At 44.8% G+C, this 21,632-nt stretch overlaps 1 protein-coding gene across 1 annotated transcript in view; it reads left to right on the top strand.

Moving 5' to 3' along the window:
- LOC125022733 (protoheme IX farnesyltransferase, mitochondrial) overlaps positions 1–18,286 on the top strand; it is a 30,249-nt gene extending 11,963 nt beyond the window's left edge. The window contains exons 5-7 of the mRNA XM_047609641.1: positions 10,509–10,579; positions 14,839–15,071; positions 17,203–18,286. Of these exons, the coding sequence (XP_047465597.1) occupies positions 10,509–10,579; positions 14,839–15,071; positions 17,203–17,639 (741 nt within the window). The 3' untranslated portion in view covers positions 17,640–18,286. The remainder of the gene's footprint in view (positions 1–10,508; positions 10,580–14,838; positions 15,072–17,202) is intronic.
- Positions 18,287–21,632: the final 3,346 nt, after the last annotated feature.

The raw sequence follows: 21,632 nt of genomic DNA, 5'->3' as shown, positions 1-21,632 counted from the left end.
AGAAATATGCTTGAGTGCTATATTGTCATTACTGTGTAACATGCCAGAGCTGGTAAATGTTCAGGTGCGAAGTGTTCTAAAATAATTTGATGTTTTGGAAACCTTTTCAAGACTTTGTTCTTCTTAGAACTTTCTGCATAAATCCGCTCATCATTTTAGACGTGAACCTTTGATAAATCCATTACTCTGGGTATATTTCTGTCTGTTTTACATCGTATACTTAAACTAGAAAATATGGCCTACACCGATCAGGCATAACATTATGACCGCCTTCCTAATATTGTGTTGTGACAGTTGTGACTCATTAGTGAATGGACATGGGTCTTCTGAGGGTGTCCTGTGGTGTCTGGGAACAGGATGTTGTTAGTGGGGGGGTCTTGTTCGAGTGCATCCCACAAATAATGGATAATTTTGCATCGAGTGGATTTGCAGGCCAGGTCCTGCTGCCATCAAGGACTGTGGTTGCTATGGGGTGGTACATGTCTAAGTGAGAACATTGTGTTATCACAAGATGCTCAGTATACAGATTACTCATGTTCTGTTGACATGTTCATCCTCGGTCAGGAAGCTGCACTGGTCCGTTGGGCGTGTGCCCCCGTCTGATGCTATATGATGACATGGCAGCCCGTCAGCATCTGTCACGTAGCGACTGTTGATTACCGTTTACAAGACACATCAAAGTGTGTCTCTGGGTGTGTGTAACACACGCGCACACGTATTTTCTGAGGCTCTGACGGCCTCAACTCCACTTACCCCCCCTCCTCCTACTCATTGCTTTGTACCTCACCTCACCTCGGGATCACAAAGAGATTGTAAAATCACACATGCTTTCTTTTGCTGTTTACCTTTACAGCATAATGCTACTTTACCCCTCTGCGCTGTCCTTAATGACTGTTTGCTGTCTTTACCTCGGCTTGCTTTCATGCCAGATTTGAGATTCTTGCGTTGTCATCCCACAAAGAAAACTGTCTTGTCCTAGTGTAGTTACGTAATGGGATACGGCTTTGAACTGTCATTCGGGCTTTGTTGTTTCAGGCATTCGCTTAATTAGTGGTTAAAGGTAAAGTGCATTTTTTTCTTCTCATGGACACCTGGTCACGTCATAAAAGACCTTGCATTATCACCAGGATTCAGTTCGCCAAAGAATGGAGTGACTCATCCTCTGTTGCGTTATCTGCCTGCTTACACGCTTCCAACAAAACACCTCTGACTGCACAAAAATGCCTTTTTTTAAGAGTAGAGGCTGTTTTACACAGAACACCATTTATGTCACCGTACAGTCAGTCATTGAAGCAGAAGGATGTAACTACCGCCGCGTTACCGTTCATTGTACGCCCACACGGCTGTAATCATTTTCAGAATGATAGGCATCAGAGTGTAGGCTGTGTGTGTGTGTTTGAACGTCTTTGTCTATTTTACCCAGATCCTAGGTATTAAAGATTTTCGCTTTGTGCTTGGACTGGTAATGACACTGTGTGGTGATGGGGGGGTGTGGGCTGTTCTTCAGGCTGCAGACTTTTTTTTTTTCTTCTCTGATGATTATTTATCAAACAGGCTGGCTGAGTGGTGGAAGGGGTGGCTCTAATTTTCACCAGCCCAGGTTCTTAATGACAATTTACTACATAGATATCGCTTCCTTTCTAAAACTAGTATATTATTAGTGTAAGTATTTATTATAATACTACTGATATTTAATTTAATGCAGTTAAGTATCAGTGTTTGTGGCGTATAAATTGTCGGCTTGGATGAAGATGTCCATTTTCTCTTGAGATTCTAATGTTTAAAGACTATCAGAGATAGTATGTCCTACACACAGCGTATGGACTCCCGATTGTGTTAAAACCAGAATACACAGTGAAGAGTTCCAGGCTCTTCAGATTTCTTAATGTATGACACAGAGTACTGTGTACTAAATGGGTATTACCAATTTTAAAAAGAATACACATAACCACTGTTCAAGCACTAGCATTATTAAACTTTCAGTGTGCGTGGGTTTACTGAACCTTTGAATTTTTAAATTGAAACATCAGCATTCCCCAGACAGCAGTGCTAGCATTTGTGTACACTGGAAGCTGTGTTTCGCCACATCCTGACAAGAAGAATTTCTATCACTTTCAACGGACAGATGGTTGACATCTCGCTTACAGAACCCATCGAGATGCTAACCGGTTGCCTTTCCACTTGAGGGGATGTCATGGAGGTAGGCGAGGAGACGCGGAGGATGTGGGGAGAGCGAGAAGGGATAGGTCTCGAGGGCAAAGCGCTGCTAGTGGAGCACGACAGACTCTGACAGGAACTTTGTTACCCTGTTTACACAGTCTCCTCCTATTTGCTGCGGCAAACAAGATTGTCACTCATGGATAAATTATTTAGTCCAGCTGCTTTTTTTTCCCCCGGTTTTCCCGTCAACGCTTTGTGTATCTGCGATGTTCTGCCTCCAAATAAACAGTTTTGTTTTTCCTTATTTTGGTTCGTGTCATTTCATACTTAAAAGCAAAAACGATGTTTTGGATCCAACTATGAATCAAGCAGGTGCTTTTAAAGCCCCGTAGGAAGTGATTCACTTTTTAGTAGTTTACTTCACTGCACAACACAGAGAGGCAAAGCCTCCAAATCTATACTGGAACACGTATTTGTGCACATAAGCAGAATGCTCCAGTCTTTCCATTTGCTTCCCCACTTTGACCCCCGACCAACCCACTAACTTGAGTTTCATTTGTCTTATCTTACGTTTAAAGAACAGATAAGTGAGGAGAAAGGAAATGAAAACAAAGTCGTTGATTGAACGATCTCAGGCTTTTATGACTCAGTGTTTAGCCCCGGAGCAACTTTACCTCGCAAGGAAAGCTGATGACCCACGTCCCGGCAAATCAGGGAAACGACATAATCACTTTACTTTGAGTTTACAACAATGGTGAAAGAATAGAACGTAATCATTTGTCATAGTGGAATCACCGTCTATTGTATTCCGTAGACGAAGAACTAACGTTGTTTTGTTGTACAGCTACAAGTAAAGGGCAGACACACCAAACCAACACTAAAGAACTACCAGCAACAATGCTCAACTGTGACGATAACTCACATCGACACGTGGCTGGATCAAAACTTAATCTCGAACACGCCGCAAAGAAATAACTCATCGTACCAGCAGGTGCCTGTAATAGTTGGTATTCATCATTCAAAGGGAGAAGCCAGAACCTGTCCTGTTAGCTTGGAATCTAGTAAGCCATGAAGACCTCATTTTGTCTAGTTTATTCATGCTGGTCGTGAAAATATGTTCCTTTGTCATTTTGTTTACCTGTTGTCACTCGTACACTGGTTTTCAAGGCTGAGCAGCCCATCAGAAGTGTTAACGCCGCCGGACACCAGAACCACTGAGGTCACAGATGCTGGTCTGACATTGGCAAAGTAGCTGTAATAACATAAGCATTAAGAATACTAACAATGCAGGTCAGGGTATTTTGTTTGTGCGCAGTTGATTCATTGAAAAGCAGTTGACCTTCCTCCACAACTGAAACCGAATGTCCATATAAGGTAATGCTGCTGTGAGATAGTGAAGGAAAATGCAGACTCTACGCACTGAACCGGACTTCACAGTGTGTTGTCTCCTGCTGAGGTTCTACTCATTTTGAATCGAAAGCCTTGTTGACTGAGCCTGTCTAGATGAAGGGCTAGATTTCTGCCACGGGTCACTGCTGCAAATACAAATCTGCCGGAGGTGCTGACGGCTGCCGTCATGTTTGAGAGAACAGTGAGGGCCTTCATACGCGTCCGTTCCTTATCGCGCCTAATTTCTAAGGGTGCATTTCTTCCAGACCTCCAGGACAAGTCATATCAGGGCCGTGTAGAGACTGACACACACATTCACAGCTTTTCCAGTCTGGTGAGGGCACAGCTGCAGATAAAATATCTAAACATTCACATTCTCTAAAACACACACACACGGCCTCATACATGCCTCTATTTCTACTGCACCCAGACCGTTGAGAGGCTTTCAAACTGCATGTCATGTCAGTCACACCCTTGTAGTTATTTGGAAAATGCCCACTGATGGTGGAAGGGACTGTTTATTTCTCTTTAAACAAGTGACCACACACACACAGTCGAGGTCTACGGTGTGTGTTTAGCTTTCACTGATATGTTTTCCCACAGCTTGCGAGACTGAATAGAAAGCGGTCAAGTGTGTGCACATTTAATGGTAATCAGGGACTGCAGTGAAATGCCCTCATTAGTAAGAACGTTAACTTATCAGGCGGAGACCAGAGATATGGCTTGCCAGCTTTCCGAAGGAATTCGTCTTGTTTGCGCAGTTGATATGTTTACACTGGAGTGAAAATGAATGTCTCGGCCAGGATGTCCCCATGTCTGCTGCAGTGGCTGCTGCAGACTAGCCGTTTTCTGCAAATGTTTGAAACATGAGCCAAAGGATTTCCCCCTATGTTTTAAGTGTAAAGATTCTCCATTGTTTAACATGACATATGACATAACATGCATATTTTGACTAAAGGTTCTTTTAGAATACTGCGGGACCTAGACGCGGTAACTTTTGCGCGCCGCCTGCACCGTTGTAGGTACCAGATCGGCTCGGGAGTATACGGCACTTCTGGTTGACGTCAATTACATGTCCAACTACGTTCAGATACGTCGGCTCAGGCTGCAAATTTTTAATTTTCTGCAAAAGACAAAAAAATACGACAGCACGCGCTACTTCCTGTTGTCCAACCAACCAACTATAAAACGTGATGTCACCATCCCTAAGGACTATCTGACGTCATCTGGAATCGCCGGATACTCCCCGAGCCGATCTGGTTCACCGTTTATATGTGCCTCGTCAGTTTGGCCACCCCAACGCCAGTTAGCGGTGTGTCTTTTTTGCCAGTTGGGTTAATTTTTGTTTCTACTTCCTGCTTCACTTTCAACAATGGCGAGTGAAACATTTGACAAGACTTCGCCAAAGACTAGTCAGGCAAATGCTGGAATCTCCTTAGTTAACCTTTCCTCATTATGTTCCATCTATATTGTTCCAAAACAATTGTGGAGATTGAGAAGCATCCGGAAACACTAAAGCAGAAACACGCTACTTCCAAGTGGGCCAGTCACAGCTTATTTTCTTTTATATTTCTGAGGAGGTGCATGTTAATTATGGCGCAGGGTCCATGCGGTGTCTTCATATTCTCTGTGCTCTTGCTTTAGCTTCTCCGCCAAGTTAATGCAGAAGACTTAACCACCTATTAGGTGGCACATTTAACCATCAGGCCTTAGTACTCGGCCAGCTATCTTTGACTTTAAATACCCTATAATGAAGCATCTCTTTCTTAAGCCTAAAGATTTGCCGTCATCCCCGCTGTCCCCCAACAACTCTGCCATGTAATCCGAGTCCTCCTTCACACTAGGAGGCACTGTGGCCTGGTCACGATGCAGCGTAAGCGATGAAAACAGTGATATTATATGACACGCGAGGAATGCGAGATGAGCGATGGCATCACTTCTAAACCTAAAGCACATTCCCCCCCCAGGGCCTCAGCCGAGCAACTTAAGACGGTCTCCTACGCGGAATAGAAATGGATAACATTTATCTGTAGTTGTTCACCCAAAACTTTTCTTCACGTTATTTATAGAGCTAAAGCAGCAGCTGTCAAATCCTCCTTTGATCAGAGGAGCTAGAAGAAAAGCATCACAGATGAATAATTCTCTGCTTTCAGCAATTTTTTTTTTTTTTTTTTTCAAGCTTCACCCTTCTTTATGTTCCAAAACTCCGTCTCCCTTCACGGCCCAGACACTTAATATAGCATACCTCACTCCTGCAATAAGGCTTCCCAGATCCTGCCCATATCTTCGCAGGCAATGGGACTGATTATCGGCAGGGCAGAGGTAATGCAGCTCTGCTCAGCATTAATTGGCTGATTAACATGAGGACAGTTTAGCACTTCACTGTCCCACACTCAGCCCATTAATCAAGAGGGAGGCTGTGCCAGCTGAACCGCTGCCAACATCTCCACACAGACCACTAAAAAGAGAGAGCGAGAAGAAGTGTGGGCACGGCGCACAGCTGAAAGGCAGACGTGATCCACTCTTTGGCCAGACAGAGTACTGCAGTCTCTAAAGTGGTGCCTTGGGAGAAGGACAGGAGATTATGGTGTGTAGAAGCAGGATAATGCAGTCCTGGTATGTAGCCCAAGAAGTACGGGGTGCTTTAAAGTCGACTGGTTAAATGCTTTTGAAGGTCTCGAGGAAAAAAGTCTAAAGACTCACGCGCGTACATGAGCTGCTGTGCAAACACGGAAACTAGAATGGCTCGAAAGATATTCTGATCGTAACGTCTTTTTGGGTGTAGTTTTTCCATTTTGCGCTTCTTTTCGCGAATTTACAAGGAAGCCTTTCATTCCTAATCATCCGTCCGCTAACATTTCATCACGTTAAAAGATTACAGAGGACAGCGAGGAGCCTCACGCACACATCTGCCAGCTGTCCGTATACAGCATTCCAGACACAGACACAAGTTTTTATCTTCCACCTCCGCTTTAGATAGTGTGATCTAAATATTGCTGTTTTCTCGGTGACAGAAATGAAGTGATGGAGATGCCCTTAATACTCTTTCTCCCTGACCACTCGGAGGCTGAAATCCATCTTTGTAGTTGCTTTTTTTTTTTTAAACCCGACAACAAGTCACCCTCATTCTGTCCTGTCTGTATCATTTCACATTTGTGTTTTTAACATAAACGTGCATTTATGTTTCTATGTTCGATGATAGTCGACAAGAGTTGTGATTATTGAAAGCTATTCTCGCTACTCATGTGTTATTTATACCAGGTGAGAACAGATCGGGATTGAGCTTTCTTTTCCTTTTTTCTCATTTAATTCCTGTATCTTAACACCTCTGGTCTCCACACGCACGACACGAACTCGTTCGCTCTTAACAGTGCGTCGGAGGTGTTGAACAGATGCTTCAGGTAAGCGCTGTAAAATCACAGCGTTGCTCACATCGTAACACAATTGTAAGACAATCCGTTTGACTCGGCAGACGTCAGTAGCATGTTTCCGAAGAAGCCTGGCAAGGACCTCGACCTGTCGTGCCATCACTTCTGTGTTGTGACTAGTCAGGTGTTTTGCTCCATTTCTTTTCTTTCGTTCGCCTTCAGAACTCTGAGCGCCTGCCAGAACGATTGAATTGACTTCTGAGGAAAGGCCTAATCTATGTAAATCTTTGGCTGCGTCTTTGTCAAGTGGCTGATCAGAGACGCTTCACAGTTGGTGTTGAGAGCTCTCGTGCATTTTTTTTTTTTTTTTTTTTGTTAAGTAGACTTGGCTCGCATGCGCTGGAGCAGCACTCCTCTGCGCTCTCTCCTGTGGACGTTTTGAGTCTGCCATTCAACTCCCAATATGCAAACAGGTGACATCCTGACAAGCGACGACTTGTGATGGTCGGGTCCGGCCCGTGCACCTGGGTTTGCCTCGGCGGAGCGAGAGATAGAGACGCTGTTTAGACCAGCTGATGTTTGCACGAGCCAAAGCCCCGCAGCTGCTTCGCTACGTCTGTTCCCTGTGTCCGTGTTTAGGTCCACTCCTGCCCCTGGAATAAACATAGTGAATGTGCAGCGCGTAGTTACTGTATTGCTCGTCTTCTCATTATCCAAAAAATAAAAAAAAAATCCAAAAAAATTAAGCTGTTCCCTCTTAAGTAAGCACTTCTACAGCTCAACCTCATGAAACCTACGAAGTGAAAAGAACTCTTTTTACTTTTTTTTTTTTTAATTGCAGTCATCAAACTGATACTTTGTGGGTTACTGTCACCGCAAATTGTCTTCTTTAGCCTCTACACAAGAATAGGAAATGTCTCTCCACATCCTGCTATCAATCGAGCCCTGGTGGTTGGCAGAGGATCACGTCCTGTGATCTTCGATAGCTCCGAGGATCTGGTAGCTGAATCATCCCCCCCCCAACCCCACTCCTCCTTTGCTTCTCACTTTGGTCTTGCCTGTTTTCCATCCTCATCTGGCTGATAATTAACCCCAGTTATGTTTTTTTGTGTGTGCGCATGTGTTTGCGTTCGTAATTGGAAACAGCAGCCTTCTCTCCGTAACTTCCGGTTTAGCCCCGTGCCCCTTTCTAGTACGTGCATCGAAAATCTGAGGCATAACAAGAATATAGAACGGCATTAACGATCCCTTTTTAAGTTTCTTAAATGAAAAAAATCATTTCAGACACACACATTTTTTTATTCCTAGCACATTTTTTAACACGTCCACCGACGTCAGGCCGCGTCGGCTCAGTGCAGGTGAAAACCCCGCTCGTTCGGGATCATTTGGACCCTCTCTCCGACCTACCTGCAGCGGCCCGCGTGCGCGCACGCCGAACGCAAACGGCCCGATCATTTTAAACCCATCACCGTAACACATGGCAGTGTTGGGCGGAAATAATGACATGGGCTGAGAAAGCCACTGATGCGAACCAGATGAGGCGCTCTGACTTAAAAGGCAGTGAGGGAGGAACAAGAAACAGGACTGGACAAACTGAAACGACAACGCGCCACATGCACAAAATAAGTGCGCTCGCATTGAATCATCTGCTATATGTGTATATATACACACACACACAAGTGGTTTATTAAAAGAAGACAAAACCGTAGATACCTTAGATGTTTTCTCACTCTAGAAAGTTCTTTGCATCTTCCTTTATTGAATGTACAGGTGTGTTAATTCGCAAGTGGGCCTGCAATGCACAGAGGTCTGTTTTGCACATATATGTTGTTTTTTTTAGTTTTTATTTTTTTTTGTAACGTGTGGGATGATGTTATCGGAAACTAAGTGGATCCTTTTTATGTGAGCAGTGTTGCAGCGCGCTTGGCCCTGGTCCCGCCCGAGCCCTGGTTCACCGCTGCTCCGCTCTAGCCCGGCCACAAAGTGCGTTTCTCTCTCTCTCATGCGGCCCCTGACCTCCTGACGCATTTCCTGACCCAGGAAATAGAATTAACACCTCGGCCTGGGCCTTGGGGTCCGACAGCCGCGCACACAGCTGCGCATTAGCCTAGCCCGGTCTAGAGCCAGCGCGGCCAGCACGCCGGTTCAACTGCGCCCAAAGTTGGAAACTGCAAGGCAGAGGGTTTTCACATCGCAGTCTATGGTCGATTTTAATGTCTCCGTGTGTTTGAAGCGTTTGAGCAGCGGCCGTAACGTAATAAGGAAACATTTACCCACTTTTTGCCGGTTGTATGACCGAGAAAGAGGAGGAAAACAATTCCAGTTTGAGTGACTTTTGGTGTCCTCATCTTAAAGGTTGAGTTTACCTCCCCCCCAAAAAATTTCCCGTTGAGTATTATGAGATATTTCGCTCCATAAGTTTCCTAAAAATTAAAAAAAATCTTCACGCTATCTGGTGCAGTCCATTTTTCTTTAATAATATGATGGTGCTCTTAAGTCATAGGTGCAGTAAATCTGGGAACTGTGGATTATCAGCTTAATAGATGTTTTATGAGAACCATATATCAGAAGAGATGGATCTTAATATTCCACGTTCTAAGTGCTTTATCTGTTTTCTTCATTAGTCAAAGGCTTTTATCAGCCAGGCAAATGCACACATCCACGTGCGTTTTGCTCACACACACACAGATTAGCCAGTTCCTGCGTTTAAGCACCCCATATGTTTGCATTTTAGTCACACATTGCCAATCTCATGGGAGCACTTTGAAGCATACTCCTCCAGAGCAGATCATAAAACAGGAGTATAAGTAGTTTTTCACATAGTTGTATCCCAGAGCAGCCCCACCACCGCCACCTCCCACCCGAAAGCTCGCTGCCTCCGCCTTCCGCCTCTTGTTCATTCACCCTCGAAGTGCAGCAGGAGCATTTGGTTCCGAGATTTGCCGCGACCATTCGTAGGGAAGCGCTGAAAGGCTCCCGGAGGTGATCACACAAGGATGCACCCAACATTTAGTGCTGCTAAAGTGCATTCACTGACAATTCTGTTAAAATGAACGAGCCTAACATCCGTTTAGAGGCTGAAAACAGTGTCTTTCCATTGTTTTTTTTTTTTTTTTTTTTAAACCATAAATATGTGCGTTTCTTGACTGTAGTCCAACCTTTGGTCCTCAACATTTCGTGCGGGAGGTGTGCAGGAAACGCACAAAAGCGTACACTTAAACTGAATTCACTGCGTTGTCTGGTGTGGTGGTTAGCATTGATGCTTCATAGAAGAAAGTTCTGGGTTTGAATCCATCGGCCGACCGGGGCCTTACTGTGTCTGTGCGGACTCTCTCCGAGTACTCAGACTTCTTCCCAGCGTCCAAAGATAAGCTCGTTAGGTTAATTTGTGATTCTAAGCCGTCGTCATGCGGTAGACTCTCACCCAGTGACGAACAAGTCGTTACGGAAAATAAATGATTGCTGTTCAATGCAGCCAAGAGTAATACTATATATGGTATTGTTTTTTTTGTCTGTTTGTGTCATTTATCTGGAAACGATTTGTGTCATTGTGCTTCCTGCGTTAACCCACTTGTTGCTCTGTCTCCGCAGTACTTCGAGGTTCCCTTCGACTCCAACATGAACCGCACCAAGAATCGTCCGCTCGTCCGAGGGCAGATCAGGTACAGTTTCATTTCCTGCTTATTCAACATCTCTTTGGCTCTTCTGTACAAATGAGTTGGTATTCAAAAAAAAAATCCCTAGAGCAAGCAGCAACATGAGGAGAGAAACACAACAGCTCAGCGTGCGTCGGGGTTCCATTTAGCACGGAAGCAACACTACGTGACAGCTCCTCAGCCTTTTGTACGCTTCATGCTGGGAGAATGACAAAGTGCGCTACTGTTCTCTTGCTCACTGACCTGATCCTTACCTTGTGCTTGGGAGGGATATTTTTCCTCCTGAGGTGAAACATGACCTAACAGCCTGTGATGTCAAAGCCTATGTGCATTTCCAGGCAATATTATAATGTGGACTACATGTTAAATTAAACAGTAGCGCGCTGAGCACACCTCCCATATTGGTTTACACCCTTCAGGTCTGGGTTTAGTTTATGGTGCAGAAGCATCCCGGTAGTTGTGTATGCAGAGTAGCAGAAATGCGTGCCACCAGCGACGATGTTCAGCTTTGCACCTGTCAGGTGTAAGTTGATCGTGTGAGCAGGTTGCACAAGTGGATGGGCGGGCGAGGTCGAGGTTAAGGTGCAGTTTAACTGACCGCCCATAAATTGCTACCTCTACCGTCTAGATGTGAGATAACCTCTGTGTCGCCGTGCTCCTGCGACTCTTACTCAGTGCCTGTGGACCTGCTCGCCTCTACCCGTCCCCTTTGTGAGACTGCCGCCCTCATGCACCGGGCAGGTGCACAAATATTCACTGGCGCATGAAGCGAAAATACACAAACCAACCACACGTCCTCCAATCCGTTATCAGTGCCAGGGAACAGCCGTCGTTGCGTTTCACACTTTCAGGAAGAACAAAAAACAAACAACCTGTTGACATAAGAGGACGGAGCACCTTCCACTGCTGGTGTAGCACACAAGCGCACCACCCGAACAGAATACCTGCGTTACCTGCTCGTATACAGCAGCTACATAGACACTTTATGACCAAACCACCCTTTAGTGGCACACGTGGACTTTGACCCACAGCTATCTCGTCCCAGTTTCATTTATTCCCCATCGGCGTGCTGTTTAAAAGCGAACACTCCTGCCGTCGAGGTGGTTGTTGGAAATATCCCCTTCACGTCTAAACACTGCCTCTTCTCCTCCAGCTTTTAGCTCGTCTCTGACAAGTGGACAGGAGGCGTCTGTCTGTCTCTGAGACGCGTAGAAACACTCCGTCTCTTGCTCTTTGCCCCCCCCCCCGTCTCCTCTCTCCTCCTTCACACACACACAATCTTGCGTGAAGACGGAGAGCAGATGGGAAGCTGGACCGTCTTGTCAAACAAGCCATCAGAAGGCCACATTTTACACATTCTCCATGTTGTCTTTACAATGTGGCTCGCTATTAGCCAGATTATGCTTTTGTCTGCCCTCACTGCAGGATTTACTCTGCTGAACATGATGTCAGTGTTGGAAAATTGTTTGTCTTGTTATGTGTATACACAACAGCACATCCTCTATTCGTGAAACGTGGATGACACATTCCACCTTCTTTTGTTGTGGTGCTGTTGCGTTGGAGCCACATGTTTTGATGCTGAAGTACTTTAGTCTCGGGTAGAGAAATACTACAACTACTAACAGATCTTATATTATTTTCGTCATGTTTACACTGGTGCGGCTAAAAAAAAAAAAAAAAATCACGTTTTTACTTTTGATAGAGTAAAAATTTATTCAGACCTTTAGTCACCTTCAGTTCGCGTTCCACCCTGAGCTTTCCTGTCACATTCGTGAGTTTCTTTGCTTTTTTTGTCAACTGCGGCACAAATTAGAAAGGCAAACAGTTTTTGATGGATGTCTGTTTTTGTGAGAGACTTCGTGGCAGGGGATTAATCCATCAGTCTTTCAGAGAGTCTGCCTTTGTATTTACTCTGCTCCTTTCTGCCTGTCAAGACCAAAAAAAAGGAAAATATGTATGTTTGTGGAAATAGTCTTAATGCGTATAAGGTTAAGTGTTAGCAGGTTTCAATCATTTAAGGCTTATTCTAGGAGTGGAAAGATGTGAAATTATGTAGAATATTGCAATATATGGCAATATCGCAATAATGTATCGTATCGTGACTCAAGTATCGTGATACGTATCGTATCGTGAAGTCCTTGCCGATGCCCCTAGTCTACCCACACTCGGTCTTAAGCTTGTTGTATAAGATATAAGCAGAACTCATTACCCACGTGAGTTGTCTGCGCAAGAGGCCAACTCTGCCGTTAGCATTTCTACCTGAGTGCTGGTGTGTCTGCATTGTTCTGTAATAATGCTGTGTTGTGTTTTCTCTGCGTTTTTCACACGGTGATGACACGTAGCACTTCAGAAGTAGTCGGTGGACATTATCTTTTTTTTCTGTTCTTAATGTCCTGTATGTTTTGTACATGTTGTTGCTCTCTGTGCCTTTTTAATTCCCCATCAGGGATAAATATTATTATTTTTTTTTAACTGAATTGAATTGGAACTGAGCACCTCTGGCTGAAACTAATAAATGTCTAACAGCCGGTATTTTTATCAAAGTCACTGCAAAACAGAAATCAGAGAAGACATCTGAGTAGACGGTGTGGAGAATGGTGAAATTTCTGCGCTTGGCCGAGCACCGAGTGCCATTGAAATGTATTTTGGACCAATCACGGTGGTTGCGGCCTGCGTTGGCACAACGTGTAGCTACATTTCTTGGGTAATGCATATCAGGCTGTGGCAGGGGTGGCAATTGACAACTGGCTTTACAATCCATTGGAATTGTATTCCTCTGACGTTATCGACTCCTCTAAGCGATTCTCCTGCTAACGGCGTCGCAGCGACCGTGAGATGCTTCGACGTGGAAACGCGCACAGGAAGACGCTATCTGATTAGTTGATTTCAGCGCGAGGCTAAATGCAATCAGTGCAAGGCTGCGGTTTCACGCTAACATTCTCTCCCGTTAATGGCCGAGGATATGGCGACCTCTCGGAACAAACGGGAAATCGTTTTACATTTCTCATTTAAAATAAATAAAGTGAAAGTGAAACTTTGCAGGTCTTATGAGTCGGACGAGTTCACGTCCGTGCGTCTACCACATCCAGTATGTCGGCGTTTTTTCTTCCCGTTTTCATCTCATCATCCAGATTGTGCGCTGACAACCGTGTAGAGCTACTTTTTTTCCACCGCGACTGATCAGGGATTGATCAAACTGACAGTAGCATTCATATTTGTAATCAATATCCATCCCTGGGCTGTGATTTAGGGTGTGGCTTATATCTGACACAGAACCATAAATCTATAGCTTCAAACCAGTCTGTAAAACCACTGTGGGTCAAAGTTAAGAAATATTGTTTCCACAGTTGACTTTTCCCTCTCAGATGTGAAATGGATTCATAACCGTATCCCTTGCGCTTTAGATTCAAATCCCCGGCCTTGAGTGTGGTCTAACCAGACGGCCACATTTGGGCCTTTCTCTGTTGACGTTACCCACCTGACATTGTGACTGCGGCTGCGTCAGTGCTGTAAGCGCAGAGACGGCGAAGGGGGCCACGTGACGCACTCCCTCCCCTGATCCCCCCCCCCGCTGAGCCAGCCCACCGCCAGACTGTCAACAGCCCAAAGCCAGCCCGCGGCCCCATCTCAGCCCACATAAAACAGCCATAACACCACTAATCACATTAATGCACCAATCTCCCAGCACGGCCACGCCACCAAAATAAAAGCCCTGTTTGCTTTTTGAAGAAAAAGGGCCTGCGTTTGGTCAAGATTTTAATCTACCCTCTCTTTAATTTATGGAGCATTTGCTGGCGAATTTGAACCAGACCTTGCCAACGCTGCTTTCAGTTAGAGATGAGGGGAGGAGGAGGAGAAGGAGGAGGAGGAAGTCTTCATCCGGCTAAAAAGCCCGAGCCACGGTGGTTTTCCTCGGCTAGTTTTGATCTCTGGCGCGTGCACATGCTCTTCATCTTGCGGGGCTACTTTTATCCCTGACAAACTCTTATCAGATGAGTTTCCTTCAGGCCTCCCGTTCTGAGGCTCAGCCATGCACGGCCGCCGACTGCCCACCCCGATGTGTCTGCGCTGAGCTTCTGGAGCTATCGCCGTCTTATCTGGCGTCTGCACAAGCACAGAAAACTTTATCTTCCCACAGTGCTGGGGAATCGGCTTTTGCCTGAGTCTATATCTGTGCACTGTAACTTTCTATTTATATATGCACAGAAAACAATCTGCGGCTCATCTTTTGTACGCTACTAATATATCCTTTCCCCTCTTTACAGCCCCCTTCATGCAGTGTCCTTCGCCGTAGCCTGTGGAGTTCCCGGAGTCGCCCTCCTCACCTTGGCCGTAAACCCCTTGACCGGCTTCCTGGGCGCCCTCAACATCTTCCTGTACACCTGTTGCTACACGCCGCTCAAGAGGCTCAGCATCACCAACACCTGGGTGGGGGCCGTGGTGGGTGCGATTCCTCCCGTGATGGGCTGGACCGCCGCCACAGGTTGCCTGGAGCCAGGTACGATTCTCACACAGTGATATTAAATAACTCGCACGCATCCAGATAACAGGTAATTTGATGGAAGATGATTTAGCTGGTGGACATGTTGAAATGGTTTATTAAGCACAGATGCTTTATATTCACTACGTGCAGCTCCACTGGCATGGATTTACTGCTTTCCCCTGTTTTATGTCATTATAAATCAACACTATTTGCACCGTCTGAAGGGTAAAAGGTCGTTTGTGATCATCTCTAGTGAAATTAATGTAACCAAATGATCAGTTAGAGGAGTTATCAAGGGATCGGTTGCAGCCGCCGCGCGCGCAGACACCAATATTCCACCGCAGTATCACGATTCATTTGATCCTGAGTGTCACTATTCTCACATTTCAATTGTTCCACTGTGACGGGACACAAAGCATATTATTGCAAACTCAATGCTCCTACTATTTCCAGTCTGGAATCTCTATGTGGGACAGGGTGCAGGGTTCAGAGAGAACTGTGCGCTCTGTCGGTGTTATCCATGAAGATGCCATGCAATTCACAAATAAATATTTGTTTTTGGACCAAAAACAGTAATTTAAAGAGATCCTCTTTAGGTTTTGGAGCTATTTTGTATAATTCTATAGACTAAACAATGCATCGTTCAATCAAAAGGACATTACAACAACTATAATTGTCTGTTGCAGCTGTAATTAACAGTTGCAGTTGCTGCTCTGGAGTTTAAATGCAGAGTCAAATGAATGTCATTTTTAGATTTGTATCATCATTGCTGCTTCTGATCAGGCATAACATTATGACCACCTGCGTAGTAGTGTGTACTGGATAATCCGACATGGGCTTTCTGAGGGTGGTTTCTAGTGTCTGGCAGCAGGTTGTTGTTATTGTTGTCCTATGGGTTAAACCGTTTATGTGTGTGTCTGTGTCACACTGCATCCTGCTGCGGATGGGGTCACTGCGATGGGGTGGGGGTGCATGTCAGAGTAACATCTACATGAATGTCACGTCCAAAAGTTTCCCAGCAGAACGTTTTATTGTCACAAAATGATCTTCTCCTGTCAGTGGTTTTAATGTTATGGCTGACTGGTTTCATTAACTTAAAACCGGTAGTGTATGTTCCTCTAGTTTCCGCTGGGTTCAATAGGAGGCACTGTAATCATGACAACAAATTCCTTTCATGAAAGCTTTGAAAAATAAACTCTGCGCTCTGGGTGTGTGCAGACTATGTGTCATCAAATCATTATTCTTTATGAATACAGTGAAGGCTTTACTGCAGTCAGCGTCTCAATGGCCGCACAGCTATTAGGTTTCAGTCACGTCTTCATACCGGAGCCGTGACACACCGTTTACATCCAGCACTTCCCATCGGCACGTGTCCCTCTGTGACGCGAAGCGTTTTCCGTTTCGCGTTGCGCCGACTCGCTTTTGATTAGCGCTCGTCGAGGACGCGCGGGTCCGCGGGTCTGTTTATTGTCCTTCCACGGGACGTGAAACACAAGCCACTGTCACTGGAACGAAGTGCTGAGGAAGAGGGTCAGAGAAAATATCTTGTCCTCCTGTCAGCGTGGATGCTCGTTCTTCTGGTTTGGCTCAGACGTGACACTAAATATTACCAAACAGACAAAAAAAAAAAAAAAAAAATACTTAGAGAGAAGCCGTCCTCAGGGGAGGGGGAAGGAGAACCGCTACAGAGGTTTGGCAGCGTTTTGGGGTAGCTGAGGTTTGTACGGGACGGCGCAGTTCGAAACTGCGAAGGAAAGTGCTCTGAAAGGTTAAAAATCAAGGCTTGAATAATGTTTAAAAGTCTGTCACTGTCCTGGAGGTTTGAGACCTGGTAAATTGAGGCATGGGGTTAAAAAAAAAGAAAAAACTTTGCGATTAAAAGTCATTTAGTAATAGATTTTTATCTTTATACTGGGCCAGGACGTCACACTTATAATTCTAAATGAAACAATTTTATTGAAATGGAAAAGACGTGATTTTATTCAAGACATACCGTGTGTACATTTTCAATTCACAGCAAAAACCCTTTGTCATCGCTCTAATCAGCGCCCTGCGCGTGATTTAAACAAGCTGCACATTACTCCCTCTGATCATTAATCCCTTCCCCTCCTCCTCCTTTTATCTCTCCCTCCGTCTCGCCCCCTAGGTGCTTTGTTGCTGGGTGGCTTCCTGTACAGCTGGCAGTTCCCCCACTTCAATGCCCTCAGCTGGAACTTGAGGGAAGACTACTCCCGCGGCGGCTATCGCATGATGTCCGTCACGCACCCGGGCATGTGCAAGCGGGTGGCGCTGCGCCACAGCCTGGGCCTGATCGCGCTGTCGACCCTGGCGCCCGCGCTGGACGTCACCACCTGGACCTTCCCCCTCGTCTCGCTGCCCATCAACCTGTACATCAGCTACCTGGCCCTCCGCTTCTACCTGAAGGGAGACCGCAACAACGCCCGGAAGCTCTTCTTCTGCAGCCTCTGGCACCTCCCCATGCTGCTGCTGCTGGCGCTGACGTGCAAGAAGTGGAGGAGGAGTGAGGAGGACGGCGCTCTGCCTCCGGCTGCTTCACCCCTCACGCTTCCATCCGCCTCGTAGATAGAAGGATAGATAGATAGGTATCCCAGCACCTCCGACACCACAGAGACACACTCGCGTTAACCGCAATACTCCCTCTGTGTCTCCGGGTAGAGGCCGGGGTGATGGACACGTTACTCTGGCTGTGTTTAATTTTAAACCACTGGCGCTCTGCGCGTTGTCAGGAAATGAGCTGGAAATTATGTGGATCAAAAAAAAGGAAAGAAAAAAAAATAGCTGAATTACAGAAAACACACTGAATCATTACATCAGGTTGTAATCATTTGAACATGTGTACTGTATATATTCTGTATTTATTTATATAGAGGCCCGCCAGTTGCTGTCTTCTGTTGTACGTGACTGATTTTAAATGACCTTGTACAGTGTAAATCGCAAGCCACACAGGCCTCTATTAGCGAATACTAAATCATAAAGTCAGCAGGATGTGTGTTCCCACGAAGCAGCTACGACTCAGCACTCGATTTGTTGAATGTTGCTCGACTTTCACTCGATCCCTGTTACTTGACGGTTAAAAAGCCTCATTTTGTGTGTTTGTTCGTAAACACGATGCTTTAATTCAACGTGGTTCAAAGCGACGGGAACGTTTTACCCCCCGTGAGGAGCGAGGGTAAAAGTTTTCCAACAATAAAAACACGTCGTGATTGTGATTCAGTCTTTGGTGTCATCATTTCCTCCTCCAGTCGCTGTTCGAAGCTCACGAGTCGCTCTGCACTTTAAGCCCCTCCGTTATCAAACACCTCGTTAGGTGATGCTGACGCGGCGCGGGCGTAATATACGGACTTAAGTTTCAATTATAGCCTTAGTGGACATGCTCGCTTTAAGGACAAATCGCCATCCCTCCAATAACCTCCAGTTAGCGGGCCACCTCTGCACCTGTCAGTCAGCATGTGCTCCCCTTCCGCCCTTTTACCCCCAACATTTTGGTATTCGGTTTCCATCACTGCGCACGCAGAAACAAGCGCTCCCTCTTCCCCTGCTCGCTGCCATCCTCCCTCCATAAAAGTGTGTGTGTTTGTGGGTGTGGGTGTGGGGGAGGCCCTTGGATTTAGCCAAGGCCGAGAGACCTGAAACGGCTCGACATCCTCGTAAAGTGTCTGACCGGATACAGAGTTTCATATCAGAGGGAGAAAGTGGAGCGATTGAGCCAGCTGTTACAGTCCAGAGGAAGGAGGGAGGAGGGAGAGGGGGGAGGGGGGGGATAACACACACAACCTGTGTGGAGATTGAATGTCGGTACCAACCTCCAGGGCTCAAAGTGATGGCTTGTCGTGGTTTACTGCCACATCCGCTCCTACGGAGGTACAACGGTGACCACGGTCCCGTCTGGTAACGTCTCCCCTGATCTCCTCTGTCAGTGGATTTTTTTTAATCATTTCAGCAAACTCCCACAGCATTGCTTTAAATTACATTTAATTCATTTTAAAGTCATCGTTTTAGGTGATTACCCAAAAGTCTTGTGAAAGTCAATTCTTGGATGTTTCAAAAGTGATTAAAAAATTTTACCAACAAGATTTTTTTTGTTTATTTTTTGTTTTTAGACTCAAATCTACTTAGAAATGTATTTTTACGTTTTGTATTTCCAGCAGACGTCTCGTCAGAATGGTGGATGACACAAAGAGGACGTTTTCACCTTCATTTCTCTGCGTCGACCTGGAATTAATGCGATGATTTTGTGTCATCTAACACCACGGGGTCCTGTTTAATGCGTGTTCCTACAGGTGGCGGCTCCACTTGGATGCAGCAAAGATCAGCAGCAGCTCCTTCTGGGACTAATTATGGAGCCCGTTTACATTCTCATATGATTATTTTATTTAGGTAAGCACATTTTGATATCTACAATAAAAACTAAATAATTACTTGTACATTCACAATGTTAAAATGCATTTAATCTGAATCTTTAGTTGACTTGGTCACCAAGGACACCACCAGTAATAACACCTCCCATAAAAGAGCAGCTGACCAATATATTATGAGACATTTTGAACTTTAGATTTACTACATTTACTGTGATGCAGGAGGAAGAAAAACATAAAAAAAAAAAGTTATTTCATAAGTCAACAATGTTTCACGAGTCCCTTACTTCACTCTTTTTCCCCCTCCCTCGGCGCTGATATCGCTCCAGAACCAACAAAGTGAAAACACGCAAAACAGGAGACGGTCCCCAAACACCCATGTGCGCTGTCAGCCCCCGGTGCGCACGGAGCTCTAATGTCCACACCCAGAGTCTCAGCAGAGAGGGAATAAACACTGCACATCAGCTCCGACGCTTCAGACTGAGCGGTGAAATCTCAGAAAGACGGATGACCTCTGGCCTCTCCTCAAGGTCCGCTCGTTGCAAAATGCAACCCGCATGTCTGCAGCAATCCTAAAAGGACTGAAACAGAGCAAGCGGCTCAGCAGAACTCCACCCATGAGTCTTTCCTTACAGGAGAGTAAAAAAAAAAAAACGAACTTTTAGCGCCATAAACACAAGCAGCAGATCTTTTCTCGAGAGGAAAAATGACACACATGAGGGATTACGACAACGCAGTTTGATGACACGAATTTAATTCCCTCATAATGACTCAGAGCATTAATTCGGCCTTTGACTCTTGGTTATTTCGGACGAAACTGCCCGAGCGAGCCGTGCGTGGTCACCTACAATGAAGCGCGCGTAAAGGGGGAGCGTACGAGCGCGCGTTTTGGTGCCATCGGGTTTTTTTAAAACAAGGGGGGGAAAAGTGCAGGTCTGTTCTGCTGAAGCTGCCGAGATTTAAATCACAGACCTGCTCTGAGTCATCTCCAAAACTTTCTTCTTCTCCTCCTCCTCCTCCTTCCTCTTCTCTCTCTCCCTAAATTAGAAATTAAGTGCTTCTAATGTTGGAGGTTATTGCTCTGAGGGTTTGCAAAGCTGTGCACCACAAATTTCGAAAAAAAAAGAGATTTAATTTAAGTGTGCCTGCGTCTAGAAGATAACCGAATTAGAATAAAAAAAATGCGCACATATCTCTTGTTTTACACCCACCAACCTCGCGTCGTATCTTGCAATATAAAAGACTGTCGACGTATTTGTTAAAACATAAAGAAAAAAAAGTAGGATGTCGACTGATTGCACGTTTCCTATAATTTGTTTCCCATTAAACAGACGTCTCGAGTTTTAAAGGATTCGTTTGAGTCCCAAACTTAGCATTAAAAAAAAAAAATTCCATAAAGTTTATTCATTTGAAATTCACTGCGCATGGAGGTCGCTTTAAGCTGTTGAATTAGTGAATCCAACTTTTAAAAAAGTTTACAGTGTAAAGTTTTAGCCGTACTTTCACAAATAAGATATAGATTAGTTTGTAAAAAAGTTTGTAAAAAAAAAGTTTTTATAATGCGTAAAAATCTATTCAGTTAATGGGAAAATGTAAAATATAAGCAAGGCTATTTATTATTATTATTATAATTATTATTATGAATAGCAGTAAAAAAAACTATTGTTTATTATTATTATTAGTCATATCTTATTTGGCTTCCGTGTGCACAAATTAATCGATTAATTAAGTAATGAATTAATAAATTTAAACAATAAACTCTTATAGTTTAATATCTTTTTTTTCTATTGAGGTGTTTAAATTATATATTATTAACTAACATGTGCGACCCCTCCGTTGGTTCTCATTCTTTGCTCAAATGATCACATTTCACCGAAGGACATTTCAAGTCCTTCGGTTCATTTTGACAAAACTTTTTTAAAAAAGTACTTCCGTGCCTTTTATTTTTTTTCTTTTTTCTTTTTTTTTTCTTTCAAGGATTCTAATAAATTCATCTTAAAATAAATAAATAAAACAATAGTTTATGTTTTTTTTACTTTACGTTCATGTGATTTATTCAACTCGTCCGGACGACGCGTCTCCAGCGTTGACTCGGCAAACTTCGGTTAATTGAACGTAGAAAGTTTTCCAAACTCTCAGCTGCGTCCCTCGCACACGCTTCATTTCCATACCGAGGATCCCACGGCTGAGCCCGCCCACT

This window comes from Mugil cephalus, chromosome 16 (genome assembly GCF_022458985.1).
Source record: "Mugil cephalus isolate CIBA_MC_2020 chromosome 16, CIBA_Mcephalus_1.1, whole genome shotgun sequence".
NCBI lineage: Eukaryota > Metazoa > Chordata > Actinopteri > Mugiliformes > Mugilidae > Mugil > Mugil cephalus.
This window is presented reverse-complemented; position numbering and strand designations above follow the sequence as displayed.